The sequence below is a fragment of the Bubalus bubalis genome, chromosome 23 (assembly GCF_019923935.1).
Source record: "Bubalus bubalis isolate 160015118507 breed Murrah chromosome 23, NDDB_SH_1, whole genome shotgun sequence".
NCBI lineage: Eukaryota > Metazoa > Chordata > Mammalia > Artiodactyla > Bovidae > Bubalus > Bubalus bubalis.
The window spans coordinates 22,582,023-22,602,184 of record NC_059179.1 but is presented as its reverse complement, the minus strand read 5'-3'; the positions used below and the strand labels follow the sequence as shown (position 1 = coordinate 22,602,184).

At 51.3% G+C, this 20,162-nt stretch overlaps 2 protein-coding genes across 9 annotated transcripts in view; one reads left to right on the top strand and one right to left on the bottom strand.

Moving 5' to 3' along the window:
- The window catches only part of FBXW4 (F-box and WD repeat domain containing 4), an 83,301-nt gene extending 71,566 nt beyond the window's left edge, over nt 1–11,735 (top strand). For 3 of the 7 annotated variants that reach the window (XM_044935198.2, XM_025274030.3, XM_006053152.4), the window contains 4 exons: nt 343–408; nt 10,027–10,167; nt 10,669–10,810; nt 11,015–11,735. In XM_044935198.2, coding sequence (XP_044791133.2) covers nt 343–408; nt 10,027–10,167; nt 10,669–10,810; nt 11,015–11,134 — 469 coding nt within the window. In that variant the 3' untranslated portion in view covers nt 11,135–11,735. The other 4 variants (XM_044935201.2, XM_025274036.3, XM_044935199.2 and 1 more) reach the window with 3 other exon arrangements.
- Nucleotides 11,736–12,263: 528 nt separating this feature from the next.
- DPCD (deleted in primary ciliary dyskinesia homolog (mouse)) overlaps nt 12,264–20,162 on the bottom strand; it is a 24,253-nt gene continuing 16,354 nt past the window's right edge. For both annotated transcript variants that reach the window (XM_006053156.4, XM_025274038.3), the window contains 2 exons: nt 13,110–13,212; nt 12,264–12,569 (listed from right to left, as the gene is read on the bottom strand). In XM_006053156.4, the coding sequence (XP_006053218.1) occupies nt 12,465–12,569; nt 13,110–13,212 (208 nt within the window). In that variant the 3' untranslated portion in view covers nt 12,264–12,464. The remainder of the gene's footprint in view (nt 12,570–13,109; nt 13,213–20,162) is intronic.

The window sequence follows — 20,162 nt, the reverse complement described above, 5'->3', positions numbered from 1 at the left end:
GAGACCATCACTGTGGTGTGGCATCGTGAAGTTGGTGTTCATACAACTGAAGACCAACAGGCTTGCTCTCCCTTGGCCTCAGTTGCACATCTAGAGATCCATTCTTATGCTGCCATTGAACCCGTGGGTCCTCTGGCCAAGCAGCTCTGGGAGGTTACAGCCGTCACTCTGATTCCATATGGTTTCCCACAATTTCTCTGATGGCTCTCCTGGCTGCTTCTCTCAGCCTGGCTTAACCCCATGATACCCTGGAGAATGAGCACAGCACTTCCAATTGTGTAGCCCTTTCCGCCACAAGTTCTGACAAGCCAGACCTGACTCTGCTCTCCTTTTGTTTGGCAGCTCCTTTGTGACAGGGACGGCTTGTTGTGGGCACTTCTCACCCTTAAGAATCTGGGACCTCAACAGGTAAGAGATTCCTGAGCCCATCATGGCTTCCAGGGTGGGTGGGGCTGGAGCAGCTGGGAGGCCAAGGAAAGAGCTGCCCAAGCCAGCCCATTTCAGTTGCCTGAGTGGTCCAGGAGGAGGTTGGAAGTAATTTAAAAAAACTGAGAACGTGTGCCCACACAAAAGCCTATATGCAAATGTTCAATAGCTTGATCCTCAACAGTCAAAAAACAGAACAGCCCAAATGTTCTTCAGTGGGTGAATGCTGACTGATGGGAAAAGAAAGTTTGGTATATGCGTGCCAGAGAACACTACTGAGCAAGAAGGACGAGAGCAGTACTGACACATGCAGCGACTTCTGCGACGCTCGAGGGAATTATGCAGCATGAAGGGAAAACCTCCAAAGTCCGCACAACCCGACAGGCTCCACTGTGTCACCTTCTCACATAAGATCAGTTGTTAGCTTATGGAAACTGCTGAAGTAATTTATAATAGGTACCTAATTTCATGCAGAACTTATGATAACAGTTTGGATTTATGATACTTCTCTAAGGAGTGCCTTACTGTGTGGCTATAAAAAACTTTATCTATCCTTAGAGATGATTTTTCTAAAAGAAATTTTGGAAGTGCCCACAGATCCTTAAGAAGAACAATGTTAAAATACACCCAGGTTTTATTTACAGTTCTCTGCCTTGGCAGGCTTGACACATTCCCATCTGATTACCTGCTATTCTGTGTTGTTGTTTTTTTTTAACTTTTCATTTGAAATAATTATAGATTAATAGGAAGTTACAGAAGTAGGAAGGCAAGGTACCTGTGTAACATCTTACATAATATCAAATGTAGCAAGTTGGCAGGTACAGTTGGTACAGTCTACAGACCTTTAACTGATTCTATTTATTTTGTGTGTATAAATTTCTTTGCAGTTTTATCCCATGTGTAGAATCATGTAACTACTGCCCTAATAAAGATACAGAACTGTGCTGTTCCATCAGCACAAAGACCCCTCCTATACACCTTCATAGCTGCACCCATCCTCTGCCCCTCCCTCTTGCTCCTAACCCCTGGCAAACCACTTAGGTGTTCTTCATCTCTGTAATTTTGTTATTTTGAAGGTATATAAATGAAATAATGTATGTAGTATATACATAATATGTAATCTTTGGAGGTTTTTCCCTTCATGCTGCGTAATTCCCTTGAGTCGCAGAAGTCGCTGCCTGTGTCAGTACTGCTCTCGTCCTTCTCGCTCAGTAGTGTTCTCTGGCATGCATATACCAAACTTTCTTTCCCCATCAGTCAGCATTCACCCATTGAACATTTGGGCTGTTCTGTTTCTTGACTGTTGCGGATCAAACTATTGAACGTTTGTGTATAGGCTTTTGTGTGGGCACACGTTCTCAGTTTTTTTTAATTACTGCCTGGGAATACAATTGCTGGGTCATTTGGTAAGTATGTGCTTAGTTTTTTTTTACCTGCCAGCCTGTTTTCAGTATCTTACCACTTTATGTTCTGACTCCAGTATCTGAGAGATCTAGTTTCTGCACATTTTCAACAGCATCTGGTATTGTCACTATTTTTTATTTGAGTTATTTTAATGGATGTGTTATTTGTGGTTTTGATTCAAATTTCCCTAGTAGCTAATGATGTTGAACATCTTTTCATGTGCTTATTTGCCTTCTATAGATTCTCTTTGGTGAAATGTCTGCTCATGTTTGCCTATTTCTGACTAGATAGTTTGCTTTTGCACTGACAAGGTCACAGAGATAGGCATTTCTGCTGAAAGTCAGTTTTATTTAGTCACGTTGTTGGGTATGCTTGGCATCAGAACTGACCCAGGCCTGGGATGGTAGACAAGCTGGGGCAGTGAGGGTGTGCACCGCCCCACTGTGGTCCAGCTGTATCTTGAAGGCTGAGTAACCTTTGAATGGTCTCTTCTGCCTGTGGTTGCCGTGGTGGGGGTATGTTGGGGCACAGATTAGTGGTCAGAATGGAGTTCTAAGGCACCAGCTCCTTCAACAGCATTCTCATATGAAACCCCTAGACCTTACTAATACTAAACACTGGCCTTTATAGAACCCAGAAAGGACCCAAGTGAGAATGGGTACAAGACAGCTATGGCCTCAGTTTTCACTGGAGCCAGAGAGCAAATAGCCACTGCACCATCTGGCCAGCCTGAGGCAAGGCTGCCCTGGGCATTGCTTGGCTTCACCTGCCTTCTCTCTGGCTCCCAGACTCTTCTCCTCACCACTGAGGAGCCAGGCCTCACTTAAACACCTCTTCTGTCCTCAGGGAAGCTTGAGGACCAGCGGTGCAGGGACTGAGGGGGAATATGCCCTGATGGAGGCATCCACTTTTGGTGGGAGGAAATGGATGGACAGGACAACTGTCTGTAGCTGTCTTTCCCAAAGAAGCCCAAGCAGATAATAAAGCCATGTAGAAAATAGGATTAAGGTAATGAACAGGCAGGACAGAGTTTGATCTTTCAATAACACCAAAGCCTGACTGACAGGCCAATCTGGAAGGTGGAGCAGCATCGCAGGCAGGACTTGGTGGCGGGGCGGTGCTCAGTGCTGGGTGGATTCTTTGCTTTTAACCTGTCACCGCTGAAACCTGAGGAGGGCCGGGATTTTCTCTTTTATGTGTGTGCTCATCCTGGGGGGAGGAGCACTGGAGGGCAGTTTTGCTCAGAGCATGGCCCCTCCAGAGGCTGCCCTTAGGGTGGTGGTGGGGGCTGGGACACACCTCAGAGGCGTAGGCACCTGCTGGGCACCAGCGTGCCCTCATCCATCTGTGCCTCAGGAATGGGTCCTCAGGCAGCCTAGGCTGCTTATCAGTGTCTGAGGACCTCTTTCAGGGTCATCATGGCTCCCTCAAGCCCGCTGTGCCTCAGGATTCCTAGAGCCTCTGTTCTCCCTCTGAGGGCACGAGGAAGCGAGGTGCTAGCTGGAGCACACCAGTCTGAGAGCGGCCGTGGGCACCAAGACATTGCCTGGATGGCAGGGAGCTTGGCTGTCCCCAACTGTTCTTCCTCTCCTGCCTCTCTCTCAGAGCTGTGGACCATGGGCTGGGCCCAGCGGCAGGGGACTTCTAACCTGTGTAAACCAGATGGGAAGAAAGATAAGAGTCCTTCCCCCAGTTTGGATGTGCTGGCGTGTTCCTGTTTCCAAGGGTTGATGGTGTTCAGGCCATCCCTGGCCCCCAGGAGCTCTATCTTGACCCTGCCACTCACCCGCCACTGAGATATCCCTAGTTAGGCCCTGCGGAACTGTGCCAAAGTCATCCTGTTCCTGACTTCGAGTCTGGAGAAATGAAGGCCCATCTAGTGTTCTCTGTCTGCATTTGCTAAGGGCCCTTGGCTCTGTCCCAGGAATGGTGGTGTCTGTGTGGGGCACACCTCCTGCTGCTGGAAGACCCTGGGGTGGGTGGGGGTTCTGACTGGCCTGACATCACACACAGAGCTTCCCCTGGCTCTGCCCTTACCAAGGTGCGTTTGAGTTGGATCTAGCCTTGGTGCCCTGAGATGAGGCAGTGGGGACGTGGGCACCAGGATGGAGAGGCCTGAGGTCTCACTCGGCTCTGGAGATTTCCCAGGGGGCCAGCTATAGCTCCAAGCCAGCCAGAAACTGCTGGGTAAGGAAGAAAGGAGGGGGTGGGTTTTGGTGCCTTGGCTCCTCCTAGGGCATTGAGGGTTTGAGTCCTTGGCTAGGTAGTGCACTGCTCAGTATGTGTGTGACTCACACCCCTGCATAATCCCACCTCATCTCCCCTTCCCCTTCTGGCCAGCTTCATCCCTGGTGCCCCATGACTCCTCCATTTCCATCCTAAAGCCCCTAAGTCTCCTCTTTCTCAACAGAGGCAGGGGCAGAGAAGATTCTCACATATTCTGACAGACACCATGTATTTTTCCCTTGGGCTTTTGCTCTACTACCTGACCCCTGTGCCTGAAATACCCCCTCTCTGCCTACAGAAACACTGCTCATTCTTTAGCATGAATAGACCTCTACCACGAGGCACTCCCTGACCCTCACCCCTGTGGCTGGAGATGGTGACCCTTAGAGCATTCACGGGGTCACCCTGTTGGCCACCATGTGGCCTGGAACTTATCCTGGAACCCTGGACCGAACATGGGAGATACACGTCACAGCATCCTACAGCATTGGAATGACAAAGGGTGCCGGGCTACACCCCTTTCTGTCTGCAGAAAAAACTGGGGTCCTGACTTCAGGCTGGGCCACTCTGAGGGCACTGTTAGTGCCCATCCTGCCCAGGTGTGGATTTGTCTCTGCCCCTGACCCTCCACCTGGGGCGGGGGGGCTTGGTCCTCAGTCAGGGTGATTATGGGAATTGCCCCTCTTTAAGTATGTGCCTTCTCCTTTGAAAGTATTACTGACAGCTTTTTTCATTTTCTTTTTTCTTTACCTCTTTAAGGAACCCTGTAATTTCTTTCTCTCTCTTTCTTTTCCCCCTACCCCTTTCCTTTTTCTTTCTTGTCTCCTCTGTCCCCCTGAACTCTTTGAAATTGGCTCTCTGCCTGCTGACACCAAACTGATACTTTGCGTTTCACTTCTCCTTATCCCTTTATGGCAACAGATGTTGAAATTTTGTATCCTTTTATCTGCCCGGCTGCCCCTTCCTGTAATTACGGTCCTCTTGTTAGCAGTACAAAGTGGGCTGCCTGGCTGCCTAGCCTTTGAGCCATTGTGTCTGAACACGTGTGCGCAGGCGGGTGCTGGAGCTGTGCACGCGCACACACGTGCATGTGAGGGGCCTGTGCTTGGAAAGGGCCCTTCCCGCTCACTGGACAGGGCTGGGGCCGGCGAAGCCTTAGTGGGCTTCTCCTGGTCTCCACGGTTCTATCTGGGACCTCAGTTACAGAACTGAGGTTGCCTCCTACAGTCTCTCACCCTCCTCACCAGAGGGCTGGACAAGGACGGCCACTCCCACCCCTCACCCTCCAGCAGTGAGCACCTGGAGGCCCGTGGTGGTCAGCTTATTCCCTTCACATACCCACACCTCCCGCCAAAGCAGGTGGCCCAGGCCTGCACCTCTGCAGTTGTTGGTCCTTCACCTGTGCCATCTCCCATCTTCTGTCCCTGCCGGTCACTCACTGCAGAAATGTCCTTTTATATGTCCCCTTAGTAAACTCCCTTTTATCTCTCTCCTGGTACCAGCCAAGCCACCCCCTGTATTGTCAGTCGGGTAGATGAGACTTCTTTCCCTCCATGGAGGAAGGGACCATGTCCCTCCCTGCCCAAGTCTCAGCTCACATCTCCCTGCAGTCTCCATTAGGCACAATGACTTGTGTACAGAAGGCGCTTAGTAAACGACTATTGATCAAAGAAAGGAAGAGAAGGAGAGGGTGGAAAGAAAGGAGGGCACACTGTCCTATTTTCTCAGTGACCATGTTAGGCCCAGCTTGTATTACACCTTCAGGGGAAGCGAAGATAAGGTAGACTGTCACTCTTCCATCCTTTCTTTTCAGAAGCCATTGTTTTATTTTTGTGGTTGCACATACTGGGTGGGGTATCCTCATACCCAAACAGATGCAGGAATTAACACCCACAGAACCTCCAAGGACCTTTGTTCTGTCTAGTCAAAGCTATGGTTTTTCCAGTAGTCATGTATGGATGTGAGAGTTGGACTATAAAGAAAGCTGAGTGCCAAGAACTGATGCTTTTGAACTGTGCTGTTGGAGAAGACTCTTGAGAGTCCCTTGGACTGCAAGGAGATCCAACCAGTCCATTCTAAAGGAGATCAGCCCTGAGTGTTCTTTGGAAGGAATGATGCTAAAGCTGAAACTCCAGTACTTTGGCCACCTCATGCGAAGAGTTGACTCATTGGAAAAGACTCTAATGCTGGGAGGGATTGAGGGCATGAGGAATAGGGGACGACAGAGGATGAGATGGCTGGATGGCATCACCGATTCAATGGACATGAGTTTGAGTGAAGTCCGGGAGTTGGTGATGGACAGGGAGGCCTGGCATGCTGCAGTCCATGGGGTCGCAAAGAGTCGGACACGACTGAGCAACTGAACTGAACTGAACTTCCAAGGAGCAGCATCAGGATTAAGAGTGGCTGGAAATGGTGTGGGGGCCACGGGCATTCTTACATGTGGGTGAGGCAGTAAAGCCTGGGTGTCTTATCTCAGGGTGGTCAGCACAGGAGGACTTTGTATGGGTCACCAGGGAGGTGCGCGGAGGCGGGGTGAGGGAGAACACGGAGTGAGGCGGGGCACCTGGCCCCCTGGCCTGCAGGGCCCCGCCTGGGGTGGGGGCTTCCAGGGACTGCCTCCCTGTGCCCAACTCTGGCCTGGCGCTCAGGGCCTCGCCCAGACAGGGCATCCGGTCTTCAAGGCTAGTAACTACTTCCAGTCAGCTGTCCGACAAAGATGGTGATGGGGGCGGGGGGTGGTGCTATTAGTGCCTTATTTAAATTTCTTCCTCCCTGTCAGGAAGTTCCTGTGGTCCCTCTTCCCTCCAGCTTCAGTGGAGCTGCCTGGGCAGCAGGGTAGGTAGGGCCCTCACCTGAGCCCCGCCACCTCAAAGTCTGGGATCCAGCCACACTCTGCTGTTTTTCCTACCCAGGTACTCCGGGGCTCCTCTGGGAAGCTGCAGACAGCCCAGCCTGGGGAACAGGTCTCCTTCAGGCAGCCCTCCCCAGCCTGTGTCTCATTCATCAGGCTCACAGGGGCGGCCCCATCTGTCTTTATCTTTCCCTGGGTCGAGAGAGAATTGCTGGAGTCAGGCTAGGGGGAGGCTGGGGTAGAGACCCCCCCAGCCCTCAGTGGCTCCTGGCAGCCCCGGCTTTGTGCACAGGAGCGGGAAGGGAAGGACTTTTTGTCTGGTGTCTATAGTGCAGACCTGGCCCTTGCTCCTGTCTTGGCCTGAGGCTCTAAGCGGCAGCCCCTTTCCCACACAAGTTGTGCGACAGCCAAGGCTCTGCACCCCTCCCTCACGCCCCCCACAGTGAGAGGCCGAGAGGCATTCTTAACATTCTTTCCAGAGAAAAGGGGTGAAACGTCTGAATTTGGGGGTCACCACGTTATACAAATTGCAATCTAATCGTTTTTACAAGAACACACTTGCAGTAAGAAAAGGAGCCCGGGAGGAGGGGCCCAGGAGACAGACAGCTTGTTTTGTCCCCCTTCCCCCCAAAGTTTGGGGCTATTTTGGTGCTCATCTTGCTCCCTCCACCACAGTGGTTGAGCTAGAGTTTTCTAGTTAAATTGGTCCTGTGGTGGGGGCCACGAAGGGCCCATGGTGCCATTTCTGTTTGTTTTCCCAAATCAAAGCCCCAGCAGGGCTTCTATGGCACCGCTGGGCTGCTATTTGAAGAGACAGGGCCATTTCCCAGAGCCTGGTGTGTCAGTTTATGCTCTGAACTTAACCTCACGGGTACTGCACAACAGAGCCTGGAGCGTCCCAGGCCCAGAGGCAAAAGAAACTGTATCTTTTTATTGGCCCATTTAAAGTGTGTGTGGCCATTTCAGGGAGTCAGAACTAGTGTGGCAGAAACTCCTCAGGCCCTGACCAGGCCAGGCCGGCAAGACAGGGGCTTTGGGGCCTTGTCCTGGTCTCTGGGGGCTGGTGCTCGCTCAGCCTTTGGGTCTCCCCAGAGGGTAGGGTTGGAGAAGGAAATGGCAACCCACTCCAGTATTCTTGCCTGGAGAATCCCAAGGACGGAGGAGCCTGGTGGGCTGCCGTCTATGGGGTCACACAGAGTTGGACACGACTGAAGTGACTTAGCAGCAGCAGCAGCAGAGGGTAGGGTTATGTGTTTCTTATTGCACAGGCTGGCAAGACACTTTCCAGCGGTGGCTGAGATGCCACCCTGGCTGGGCAGGGCCCAGGTTGGCAACTCGGTGTGGGTGTGGTCATTCTGCTGCCGACCTTCTGTCCACGGGTGCCTGGCTCTCCTTCATTCCGAACCCTGGGACCAGGGGTGGGCAGGTGGAGCCATGCTGGGCTTCACGCCCCCAGTCTCCACTGCCTTTCATCTTCTATTTCAAACAGACAAACATGAAATTACTTCTATAGATTAAAGGGGAGAGCTCCTCAGTCTTGAAGGCCTCACTAATGGAGGGGGCAGGGCCCCCAAATCTGGGGGGCAGAACTGTGGAGCAAAGCAGCCTGGAGCCAGTGGACGACAGAGACAGAAAGCCCAGGACCTCAGCCCCTCTGACCTGCCCAGGAGTGGTGCCTCATGGCTGGTGGGCCTGCTTGGGCACTGAGGTCCGTGATCTCTAGGAGATGCTGATGTCGGGAGAAGGCTTTCTGTCTGAGCCCTCACCACACAGAGAGGAACAGCACTTCCTGGGAAGGAGGCTGGGGGCAGAAGTGCCAACTTAGGGCCTACCCCCACCCTGCCCTGACTGGACAGCAATAGTGCTGCTTGCTGGGGGTCCCCTCACCACTCGGTGCTCACGGGAAAGGCAGAGTTGGGCAGAAAGAACCTGCGGCCGCCTCCTCTCCTCCTCCAGGGAAGGTGGCGGCTCCACTGAGGAGAGCGGAGGTTGAGGGTCAGGGTCTGTGAGGCAGAAGGACCGGAGCTAAGGCCCACGTTCACACACGTGGCTCGTGGCTGCTTTGGTGAAACCTGGTTGGCCAAGGCTGGGCTGGTGAGACCACAAAGTCTTCCCCAACCCATGCAGGGCCTCTTACCTGGGTGTCCCTGTGTAGTGTCCACGGCCCAGTTTTTCCCGTCACACCATGCAGGAGAGTCCAGCATGTCCCGAGTGAAGGTGAGGGGTCGGCCTGGAGCATGCCCCCTTCTTCATTCCCCCCATTCTGAAGAAACTCACCGCTTCTACCCATCCCATAGCCACAGGGATTAGCGGGTATACTTGATGTTGAGGGGTAGTTGCTAGGGCCAGGAGGCCCCCCTAGGTGGTTGCTAGGGGTCTGGCATCAGGGCGAAGGGTCTGCCCACTGCCGCGGTCACGGAGGGAATTACACAGTCACAAAGAAATTGTTCTTCTCGGTAATCTGCTCTTGGCCACCGGGAGGGGCGGGGGGGGCAGGCTGGAGCCCAGCAGGCTGGGGGCTGTGATCACAGAGGCGTGCTAGCCCCAGGCTGGGGGCCAGCCGGGCCAGGAACACCAGGGACCTGCCTGCTAAGCTGCTTTCTCAGCGATTTCTCTCCCCAGACACAAAGGTGTTTACTTGTTTTAACATCTCCTGGGACTCCCCTTCTCCCTTTGTGTGGTCTTTATCCCCAATGAGGTTTGAGCCCCAGATTACAGGCAGGAATTAAGGCATTGGACTCAGGCAGCTCAGAACTGCATGACCTGCAGGATCAAGGCATATAAAGTAACCAAATGTGTGTGTGTGAGGGGGGCCGACCCCTTCAGCAAGGCCCATTCATCGTCCCAAGGAGGAGTGGCTGGGTGGCGGGTAGCCAGCGTGCAGGTGTGATGGAGAGGCTGCTGATGGCTGACTGAGGCCTCGGCTGGGGGAGGGGCAGGGGCTGGGAACAGGGGAGAGGGCTGGAAGTCCAGGGCATCTCCTTTGGCCCCCTTCCTCTGAGGGTCTTAATTCTGGCTCAGGAAGGAGCCCAGGGACTGATGCCACTTGCAGGTTAAAAGCGTGTGTGGGCCAAGGCAGGACAACCTCTCATCCCCTGCCCCGCCTCTCTTCCCAGTGGGCAGCTGATGACGCACCTGGGCAGTGACTTTCCCCCAGGGGCTGGGGTGCTGGACGTCATGTACGAGTCCCCTTCCACGCTCCTGTCCTGTGGCTACGACACCTACGTTCGCTACTGGGACCTCCGAGCCAGTGCCCGGTGAGTGTGTGGGGCAGGACAACAGGCGGTGGGAACCCCACCCCTGTCCTGGTGCCCCAAGGAGAGGGACAGAGACCCCATAGCAGGGACTGGGAGAGCAGCTGGCAAGGTCAGAGTAAGCTTAGACTCCCTACCTCGGCAGCCCTGGTCCCATGGCCCAGGAGACTGTAGGCACCAGGCCCCGATAAGAGTCTTGAGAGCCATCAGGGTGCTGTCCTTCAGCATTCTGTCCCAGCTTGAGGCCTTCCTTGCCTCTGAAATCTGGTGACACATAGCAGCCACGTGATGCACAAATGAGGCATAGGCCTGCCTGGGGTCAGGGACTTGGTGAGAAAGAGATCTTTACTGAGGAGGCTTTCCCCCATTAAGTGTGGTTTTAAAGGAATGTGGTGGTTTGGCATCTTTCTCCCAACCAGAATGGCTTCCTAAGGCCTCTGGGGAAGCTGGGGTGGAGGCGGAGGGCACCCCCAGACATCCCCTGCATCACCTCCTCCTGGACAGGAAGTGTGTCATGGAGTGGGAGGAGCCCCACGACAGCACCCTGTACTGCCTACAGACGGATGGGAACCACCTGCTGGCCACTGGCTCCTCCTACTATGGTGTCGTGCGACTGTGGGACCGCCGCCAAAGGGCCTGCCTCCATGTAAGTGTCCTGCGCACCGCAGGCAGGCCTCGTGGATGCCAGGGCTCGTTAACAGGGTCTGCACTGGGAGTGGGTGTGCCTGGGGAGGGCGGGAGGAAGCCTAGAGTAGCCCCTGTCCCTTGACACCAGGCCGGGAAATCCTGCATTCGGGCTCCCCCAGCTCCCAGTGGGGATGTTTCTGCCACTCTCGTCCCTCCCCCGCAGGCCTTCCCACTGACGTCGACACCCCTCAGCAGTCCTGTGTACTGCCTGCGCTTCACCACCAGACACCTCTATGCTGCACTGTCCTACAGCCTCCGTGTCCTGGACTTTCAAAACCCATGACGAGGTCAACCCAGCCTGTGGGCCAGGGAAGCCAGCTACTCAGGGACCTCTCCTGCCTGGAGGGTTCAGTGATACCTCCTCCCCGGCCTCCCTGTGTTCCTAGACCTGTGACCACAGTGCTCAGGCACCTAAGATAAAGGCTGCTGACTCCTGGGCACTGGGGTTACCCAGGGGTGCAGTCTCTCCCAGGAACCAGCTGGAGAGATGGGACCTACTGCTTCTCAGCTGAACTCAGCTGGGCCTTGCTTCCCTGTTGGCCAGAGCAAGAATCTGGCCTGGAGACAGAGGCCCACCCCTTCTTAGAGCCAGGCCAGCTCAGCACAAGTGTGAGGTGAGGTGCTCCAGGCTTCCCAGGTGGCCCCTTCCCTAGAAGGACGGGGGTTGCTGCCAGTACCCTGTGGCACCAACCTCAACATCAGTCAGACCCCACCTTTGACCAAGGTCTTCGGCTGGAGTACTACAGCCTGGTCTTGCTTTGAAACCAGGAAAGGACAAAGGCAATCCCCAAATTCTGAATTCTGAGCCAGCCCAACCTCAGGCTAGCTGTTGAGACATGTTACAACCTTCATTTTTGTAAAAATAAAGCTTGACTCTTCACCGATCTGGTTCCTCACTGGTTAGCAAGACCACAGGGAGAAGGAACAATAGACTCAAACTTGGGGCTGGGCATGCCAGGGAAGGGTGAGACCAGCCTCACGGCTCAGTGTCCAAAAGAGCAAAGGTTTCTTCCTCCAGGAAGGCCTTTCATCACCCCTCCACCCCTGGCCCTGGTGGTGGGGTGGGCATCACCTGTGGGTTATGGGAGGGGGCCTGGAAAGGCTCCTGGCGGCTGTTGGCCTGCAGTGACCTCCTTCACCCCACTCCAGTGCTCTGCAAGCCTTATGCTGACTTTACACCCACAGTGTCATAATATCCTGGGCTGCAAACAGGTTGGGGCCCTGCCCTGCTGGCGTCAGGCTTCCCTGATCCGCGTCAGGCTTCCCTGATCCTCCTCTCCATCTAAGACCCATACCTTTATGTGGAAGGTTCTACACTGAAGGTCCAGAGGCTAGCAAAGAAGGAAACGTCCTCACCAGCCCCCTCCCTGGGGGCAGAAGCACCAGAGGACAAGGGGGTAGTACACACACACTGACTCAGAATTACTTTACTCAGGAGGGAAGACCATGACCTCGGGGCTAGGAATGCCCTGAGGCCTAGTTCTTACAAAGCCTAGACAGCTCCTCGGAGGAGAGAGGCTGCCCCTGTGCCAGAAAGGCCCAAGCCCAAAGTCTCACAGGCCTACAGCAAAAGCCTCACCCACCCAGTGTCAGAAGTCAGGCTCAGGTGTCAGCTACTGAGTCTTGCAGTCCCCGTCACTGCTGTGGGCTGTCTTTACCTTCTTCAGTTCCTTCTGCAGCTCTGACTCAGCTACCAGGACCTCCTTTGGCTTCTGGTACTGAGGATGGAGCGAGGAGAAGACATGAATCAATCATATCACCCCTTTCAACACACAGCCTCCACCCAACAGACTCAGGGCCCCCTGCCCCCTTTCGGCCAAACCACAAGGCATGTGGGATCTGAGTTCCCCAACCAGGGATTGAATCCATGCCCCCTGCATTGGAAGGCAAAGTCTTAACCACTGGCCCACCAGGGAAATCCTCCTTCTGCTCCCTTTATTCAAAGACGAGGGAATTGAGGCCTACAAGGTTGAATGATTTGCTTAAGGTCACGCGGGGGTACAGGTAGGCTTTTGGACCTTCTAGAGCTCCAGTTCTATGGATCTCACCCCTCCCCATCACCCTCTACCCAGTTCCAGCTGTGATTTTAAAATCAGTCTCCTGAGCCCTCGCCTGCTCATCCCATTCTGTTGGAGAGGCCTGTTCCCTAGCAAGCATACCCCAGGAGTTGCTGGGGCTGAAACTGAGTAAGATGGGAAGTGGGCAAAAGAAGGAGCCTTTCCCTGACACAGTGGCCAAGAAGTCTGAACGAATCTTACAGAGATAATGAGGGTGGAGTTGGCGTGAGCAAAGCTCAGCGAGGATTCATCCAGAGGTAGCTGGTATCTTTCTAGGTCAGGAATGGAGAACTTCTTGTAGTACCTGTGGGGACACCAAGAGGCCGTGAGAACACCCAACATGGGGACCCCCACAGATGGGCATCAGGCCCTTTAATGCCAAGCTTCTACACAGTCCTCCCCACTCCCCAACCAAAGAGGAAGAAGGGAAGCCAGTTAGAAGGCCAGTATTTTAGAGCTTAGTGACCCTGGAAAGAAAAGAATGAAAGGCCTTCTGGCCAGTCATAATTCCCTGATTAGACCAGGGGTTAGAGTGACTCATATTTCAAGTTCATCAATCCCAGAGACATGTGGAAGAAGCCTCCCAGGAAACAACTGGGTCAGGCAAGCGCTACCTCCTCAGCACCCCAAGAAAACAGCATGTGTCTGCAAACGAGGACAGAATAAGGACATCTAAGGCCGTCTTCCAGAGCTGGGGACTGACAGTGGCGCTTACATGGCACTTTACTGAGGCCCTCTGCTACCTCTCCCTCTTTTAGGGTTAGCCTGACTCCACTTACAGGCCAGAGAGGGAAGTTAATCCACAAGGAGAAATCTCCCTAAGAGAACAAACCGTGCGACTCATCACAGAGGCCAGATCTCTGGGGCTCTGGCCTACTTTGCTGACCGAAAGACCCTACTCCATTTTCACATATCACACATGGTCCCCCTCATCTGCAGGTGCCAGTCCAGAGATTAATGATCCCTTTCAGTTCAGTTCAGTACAGTCGCTCAGTCGTGTCCAACTCCTTGCAACCCCATGAACCACAGCACGCCAGGCCTCCCTGTCCATCACCAACTCCCGCAGTCCACCCAAACCCATGTCCATTGAGTCAGTGATGCCATCCAGTCAGTTCATCCTCTGTCGTCCCCTCTCCTCCTGCCCTCAATCTTTCCCAGCATCAGAGTCTTTTCCAATGAGTCAGCTCTTCACATCAGGTAGCCAAAGTATTGGAGTTTCAGCTTCAACATCAGTCCTTCCAAAGAATACCCAGGACTGATCTCCTTTAGGATGGACTGGTTGGATTTCCTTGCAGTCCAAGGGACTCTCAAGAGTCTTCTCCAACACCACAGTTCAAAAGCATCGATTCTTCGGCACTCAGCTTTCTTCACAGTCCAACTCTCACATCCATACATGACCGCAGGAAAAACCATAGCCTTGACTAGACGGACCTCTGTTGACAAAGTAATGTCTCTGCTTTTTAATATGCTGTCTAGGTTGGTCATAACTTTCTTCTAAGAAGTAAGCATCTTTTAATTTCGTGGCTGCAGTCACCATCTGCAGTGATTTTGGAGCCCCCAAAAATAAAGTCAACCACTGTTTCCCCATTTATTTGCCATGAATGATCCCTTTAGTTGGGGTGGGGGGGAAACCCTGGGACTTACCTGGCAGTTTAGTGGTTAAGACTTCGTGCCTCCAATACAGGGGGTGCAGGTTTGATCCCTGGTCAAGGAACTAAGATCCCACATGCGGAGCGGTGCACCCAAAATTAAACAAAAACAACCACCCAGATAGCAACATCCAACCCATAATGTCTGTAACTGGATTTTGCAGGAAATTTGACCTCCTTTACCAAAGAGGAAACTCGGGCTCAGAGAGGTGAATTATCTTGCCTGGTTTCACAGCCAGTTAGTAGGGTCAGATTAAAGTTCCCCAATCCTGGTCTGGAGCTTATTACATTGGAGCACTGAGAATGGCCTCCTCATCTCTGGCAACAGGACCGTCTGGCATTTTCCTTGGTGGAAGTGTCACCTAGGCTCTGGCTGGTGGCCACCAGACCTGTCACCCGGGCATGGCATCAGTGCTGCCACGAGGCTGTGGCCTGCGCAGAGAACACTGCAGACAGGTACAAACACACGCAAGTGAGGGCCTGGAGAGGACTGGGCTTTTAATACTTCAGAGGGGCCTGGTCCTTATGGCAGCTCCCCCCAGTCCACTTCAAAAGCCCTGATGCCCTGGGGACTCAGAGTTGACATCAAGGCAGCATTTCTGCCCTGTTCTCCCTGCTGAAATCCCTTGTTCAGTGAGGACTCTCAGGGCCCCCTCTCCTCCCAGGTTCCTCACTCCCCGCCAAGGTGCTGGGACCCATGGCAGGAAAAGAATGTTTACTTAAAGGCTGACAGTTCAAAAGGAGTGGGGGTTGGGGGATCCTAATGGCACCACAAGTTTGCTTTATTTTCCAAAGCTCTGCCCCAGGGAAAGGCGATCCATCTGCCTGCAGACCGGGGTGGAATGTCGGCCTCATCCTCCTCCTAGCCAGCCCAGGCTGAGGGCTCTTCCTGGGGCCCTTGGTCTGGCCAGCAAAGGTGGCAGACACTGATAATAGGGAGAGAGTCAAAGGTTAAACAGCGGAGATTAGATGAACACAAAGGCTTGTTAGGAAGTGTTAACATCTTCCCTGCAAATATACACAAGCAGCAGAAGCGGGAGAGCAGCAGCCTGGCACACATGGCTCAGCTGAGCCCAGTGGGCCTGTGTAAGGCCTCGCTGTGCAGAATGTGGCACGTCCTCAATGCCCACCTGGCTGTGTACTGGGGAGGGGGACAGGGACACACCTGTGTCCCACGCTGTCGAGGCACATGCCCCAGGCAGGGGAGGCAGAGTCCAGGGCTTGGCCTCAACAGCAATGACAAGATCAAAGGGAACTTGAGTTGCACGACTTGCCTCAGCATCCCTGTGGTACTCCCATCACCTCTCACCTGGCAGGGAGGCGGTGGCAGAGTAGGTCTGGGGGCTCAACTCTGTTTTGAGTCTATTCTAATGGATTTAGTTTATTGGCTGAGGTTAAACCATTTTTTTAGGGGCTCCTGATGGGCAGCCTTCAAGGGAGCATGAGGCATCTGCTTTCTCTCCTCAAGAAACAGCTCACACCCCCTTATCTCTATCCCTGCCTTGGGATTTGCCCTGAGAATACCATGGTTCACCTTCTCACCAGCACCTGGACTAGAGACGGACCCACTGTGCTTCCAGGAAAGTCCAAACGCCCAGCCTCTGGGCAGCCCTAGGCAGGCAGCAAACATTTCTTAGGCATCAACTGTGTCCCAGAGCTGTGAACTGGGGCTTTAAGGACGAAAAAGAAATAAGGCCATATCACTGCCTGAAATCTTGTGTTTCTGCTGAAAGCTAAGCCTTTATAGTGGGGTAGTCCCTGGGCTTTTAGCTGATGTGCAACAACCCCCATTCTCACCTGCCTTCACTATCCTCAGTCTCAGCCACACAGTGAGAGGTGACATTTATGAATTCTAAATCTGTGCCAGGCACTGTTCAACACACACTGACTCCTGAAAACAACGCTCTCAGGTTGGTTGCTTCTGTCATCCTCTTTTATAGAAGAGGAGACTGAGGCACAGGCAAGTCAGGTATCTTGTCCACGTCATAAAACTGGTAAAGGGAGATGCCCTTATTACAGTGATAATCCCCTCAATCTCCTGACTCCTCTATCGCTCTCCATTCTCACCTCAAAGGATCAGACCATCTAGGTTCCAAGGATGGGGCAGAGATGGGGGGTGGTCTCCCCCAGGATTCAACCATCATGCAGGTCTCCTGAGCACTCCCTCTAACACAGAGTGGCCTTCCTTTCTGAATGTAAAAGTGTGCAAAGATGTATGTGGAAGTAAGGGCTCTCAGGAGGACCCCTGGCCCCACCCTGTGACTCTGGGCAGGCCACTTAACTCCAGGACCTGTTTCTTTTTTTTTTTTTTTTTTTTTTTAATTTTATTTTATTTTTAAACTTTACATAACTGTATTAGATTTGCCAAATATCAAAATGAATCCGCCACAGGTATACATGTGTTCCCCATCCTGAACCCTCCTCCCTCCTCCCTCCCCATTCCATCCCTCTGGGTTGTCCCAGTGCACCAGCCCCAAGCATCCAGTATCGTGCATCGAACCTGGACTGGCAACTCATTTCATACATGATATTTACATGTTTCAATGCCATTCTCCCAAATCTTCCCACCCTCTCCCTCTCCCACAGAGTCCATAAGACTGTTCTATACATCACTGTCTCTTTTGCTGTCTCGTACACAGGGTTATTGTTACCATCTTTCTAAATTCCATATATATGCGTTAGTATACTGTATTGGTGTTTTTCTTTCTGGCTTACTTCACTCTGTATAATAGGCTCCAGTTTCATCCACCTCATTAGAACTGATTCAAATGTATTCTTTTTAATGGCTGAATAATACTCCATTGTGTATATGTACCACAGCTTTCTTATCCATTCATCTGCTGATGGACATCTAGGTTGCTTCCATGTCCTGGCTATTATAAACAGTGCTGCGATGAACATTGGGGTACTCGTGTCTCTTTCCCTTCTGGTTTTCTCAGTGTGTATGCCCAGCAGTGGGATTGCTGGATCATAAGGCATGTCTATTTCCAGTTTTTTAAGGAATCTCCACACTGTTCTCCATAGTGGCTGCACTAGTTTGCATTCCCACCAACAGTGTAAGAGGGTTCCCTTTTCTCCACACCCTCTCCAGCATTTATTACTTGTAGACTTTTGGATTGCAGCCATTCTGACTGGCGTGAAATGGTACCTCATAGTGGTTTTGATTTGCATTTCTCTGATAATGAGTGATGTTGAGCATCTTTTCATGTGTTTGTTAGCCATCTGTATGTCTTCTTTGGAGAAATGTCTATTTAGTTCTTTGGCCCATTTTTTGATTGGGTCATTTATTTTTCTGGAGTTGAGCTGTAGGAGTTGCTTGTATATTCTCGAGATTAGTTGTTTGTCAGTTGCTTCATTTGCTATTGTCTTCTCCCATTCTGAAGGCTGTCTTTTCACCTTGCTAATAGTTTCCTTTGATGTGCAGAAGCTTTTAAGGTTAATTAGGTCCATTTGTTTATTTTTGCTTTATTTCCAATATTCTGGGAGGTGGGTCATAGAGGATCCTGCTGTGATGTATGTCAGAGAGTGTTTTGCCTATGTTCTCCTCTAGGAGTTTTATAGTTTCTGGTCTTACGTTTAGATCTTTAATCCATTTTGAGTTTATTTTTGTGTATGGTGTTAGAAAGTGTTCTAGTTTCATTCTTTTACAAGTGGTTGACCAGAGTTCCCAGCACCACTTGTTAAAGAGATTGTCTTTAATCCATTGTATATTCTTGCCTCCTTTGTCGAAGATAAGGTGTCCATATGTGCGTGGATTTATCTCTGGGCTTTCTATTTTGTTCCATTGATCTATATTTCTGTCTTTGTGCCAGTACCATACTGTCTTGATAACTGTGGCTTTGTAGTAGAGCCTGAAGTCAGGTAGGTTGATTCCTCCAGTTCCATTCTTCTTTCTCAAGATCGCTTTGGCTATTCGAGGTTTTTTGTTTTTCCATACAAATTGTGAAATTATTTGTTCTAGCTCTGTGAAGAATGCTGTTGGTAGCTTGATAGGGATTGCATTGAATCTATAGATTGCTTTGGGTAGTATACTCATTTTCACTACATTGATTCTTCCAATCCATGAACATGGTATATTTCTCCATCTGTTAGTGTCCTCTTTGATTTCTTTCACCAGTGTTTTATAGTTTTCTATATATAGGTCTTTAGATTCTTTAGGTAGATATATTCCTAAGTATTTTATTCTTTCCGTTGCAATGGTGAATGGAATTGTTTCCTTAATTTCTCTTTCTGTTTTCTCATTATTAGTGTATAGGAATGCAAGGGATTTCTGTGTGTTGATTTTATATCCTGCAACTTTACTATAGTCATTGATTAGTTCTAGTAATTTTCTGGTGGAGTCTTTAGGGTTTTCTATGTAGAGGATCATGTCATCTGCAACAGTGAGAGCTTTACTTCTTCTTTTCCAATTTGGATTCCTTTTATTTCTTTTTCTGCTCTGATTGCTGTGGCCAAAACTTCCAAAACTATGTTGAATAGTAATGGTGAAAGTGGGCACCCTTGCAGGACCTGTTTCTTCCTCCAGATTCCTTTCTCAAATAAAATAGCTGCCCCAGATGAACTTTTAAGTCACTGGGAACAGAACAGGCTAACCTGGTACCTGTCTCCAAGCTGTGCAAAAAGACAGCTCCTTCACTCTTTCAGAGATGACCTACTGCACTGCATCACTCTCTTTCTCTGCTATATTCCCTTCCCCATTCCCAGTCCTTTCCCAGCCTGTTCTCCCTTCGCAGTAAACTGAGAAAGGGCACAAGAGAGCAGGCCTAGAGAAAGAGGCTCTGAAGGAAGCTGATAGTAGAAGCAGGACGGCTGTGGAGTCACATGGGCTGGACCCACAGACCTCCCGTGGGTGCTCTGCACACAGGCTCAGCCAGCGTGGTCGAGGGAAGCCTGTAGTCAGTCTGTCCCTGAGACGATCAGTAGGCGCATCTTCCCTTCTTGCTTAAACATCAACACTCCGGACAAACTGGTCACCTCTGCCTATAATGCACATTCACATATTTAAGGCTCTCAGAAGTCCTACCAAAGAGAAACCCATTTAATTCAGTTTCCTAACCTTATTTGACCACAGAATCCTTTTTTCTAGAGATGCCTATTAACACTCCCACAGAGTTAGTATTACCAATGTCAAATCAGCCAAACTCTCTTTAGGCTCCAATTTCCTCAGGCCGGCCACAGGGCTGAGTACAATATACAATTTTCTAATTCCCCAAACAATCTATGATGTACGCATGAGTATTCTCCTGTGATAGATGAGGAAACCTTGCCCAAAAATGCCATGATTAATATGTGGCAGAGGCCAGATTTAAGCTGACATCCTCCTACTCCACGCCCAGCTCATTCTACTCAGAGCTGCCAGCTTCTAAGGCTGAGGCTCAGAACCTTTTCTCTGCACAAGCATTCTTAACAGATGATGGGAACACATGATGCCACAATCAGATCCCAGAAAAGCACCTTCTTCCTTCCCTGGTTCATCTCTTGCTATTACCTGAGGCCAAGGATATAATTCACTGGAATCAATTCTATCAAGAAAAGTGGCAAACCCAGTTTTTCAGGGACTCTGGCTTTTATTGATAACCATATTCCAGAATATTAGAATCAGGGC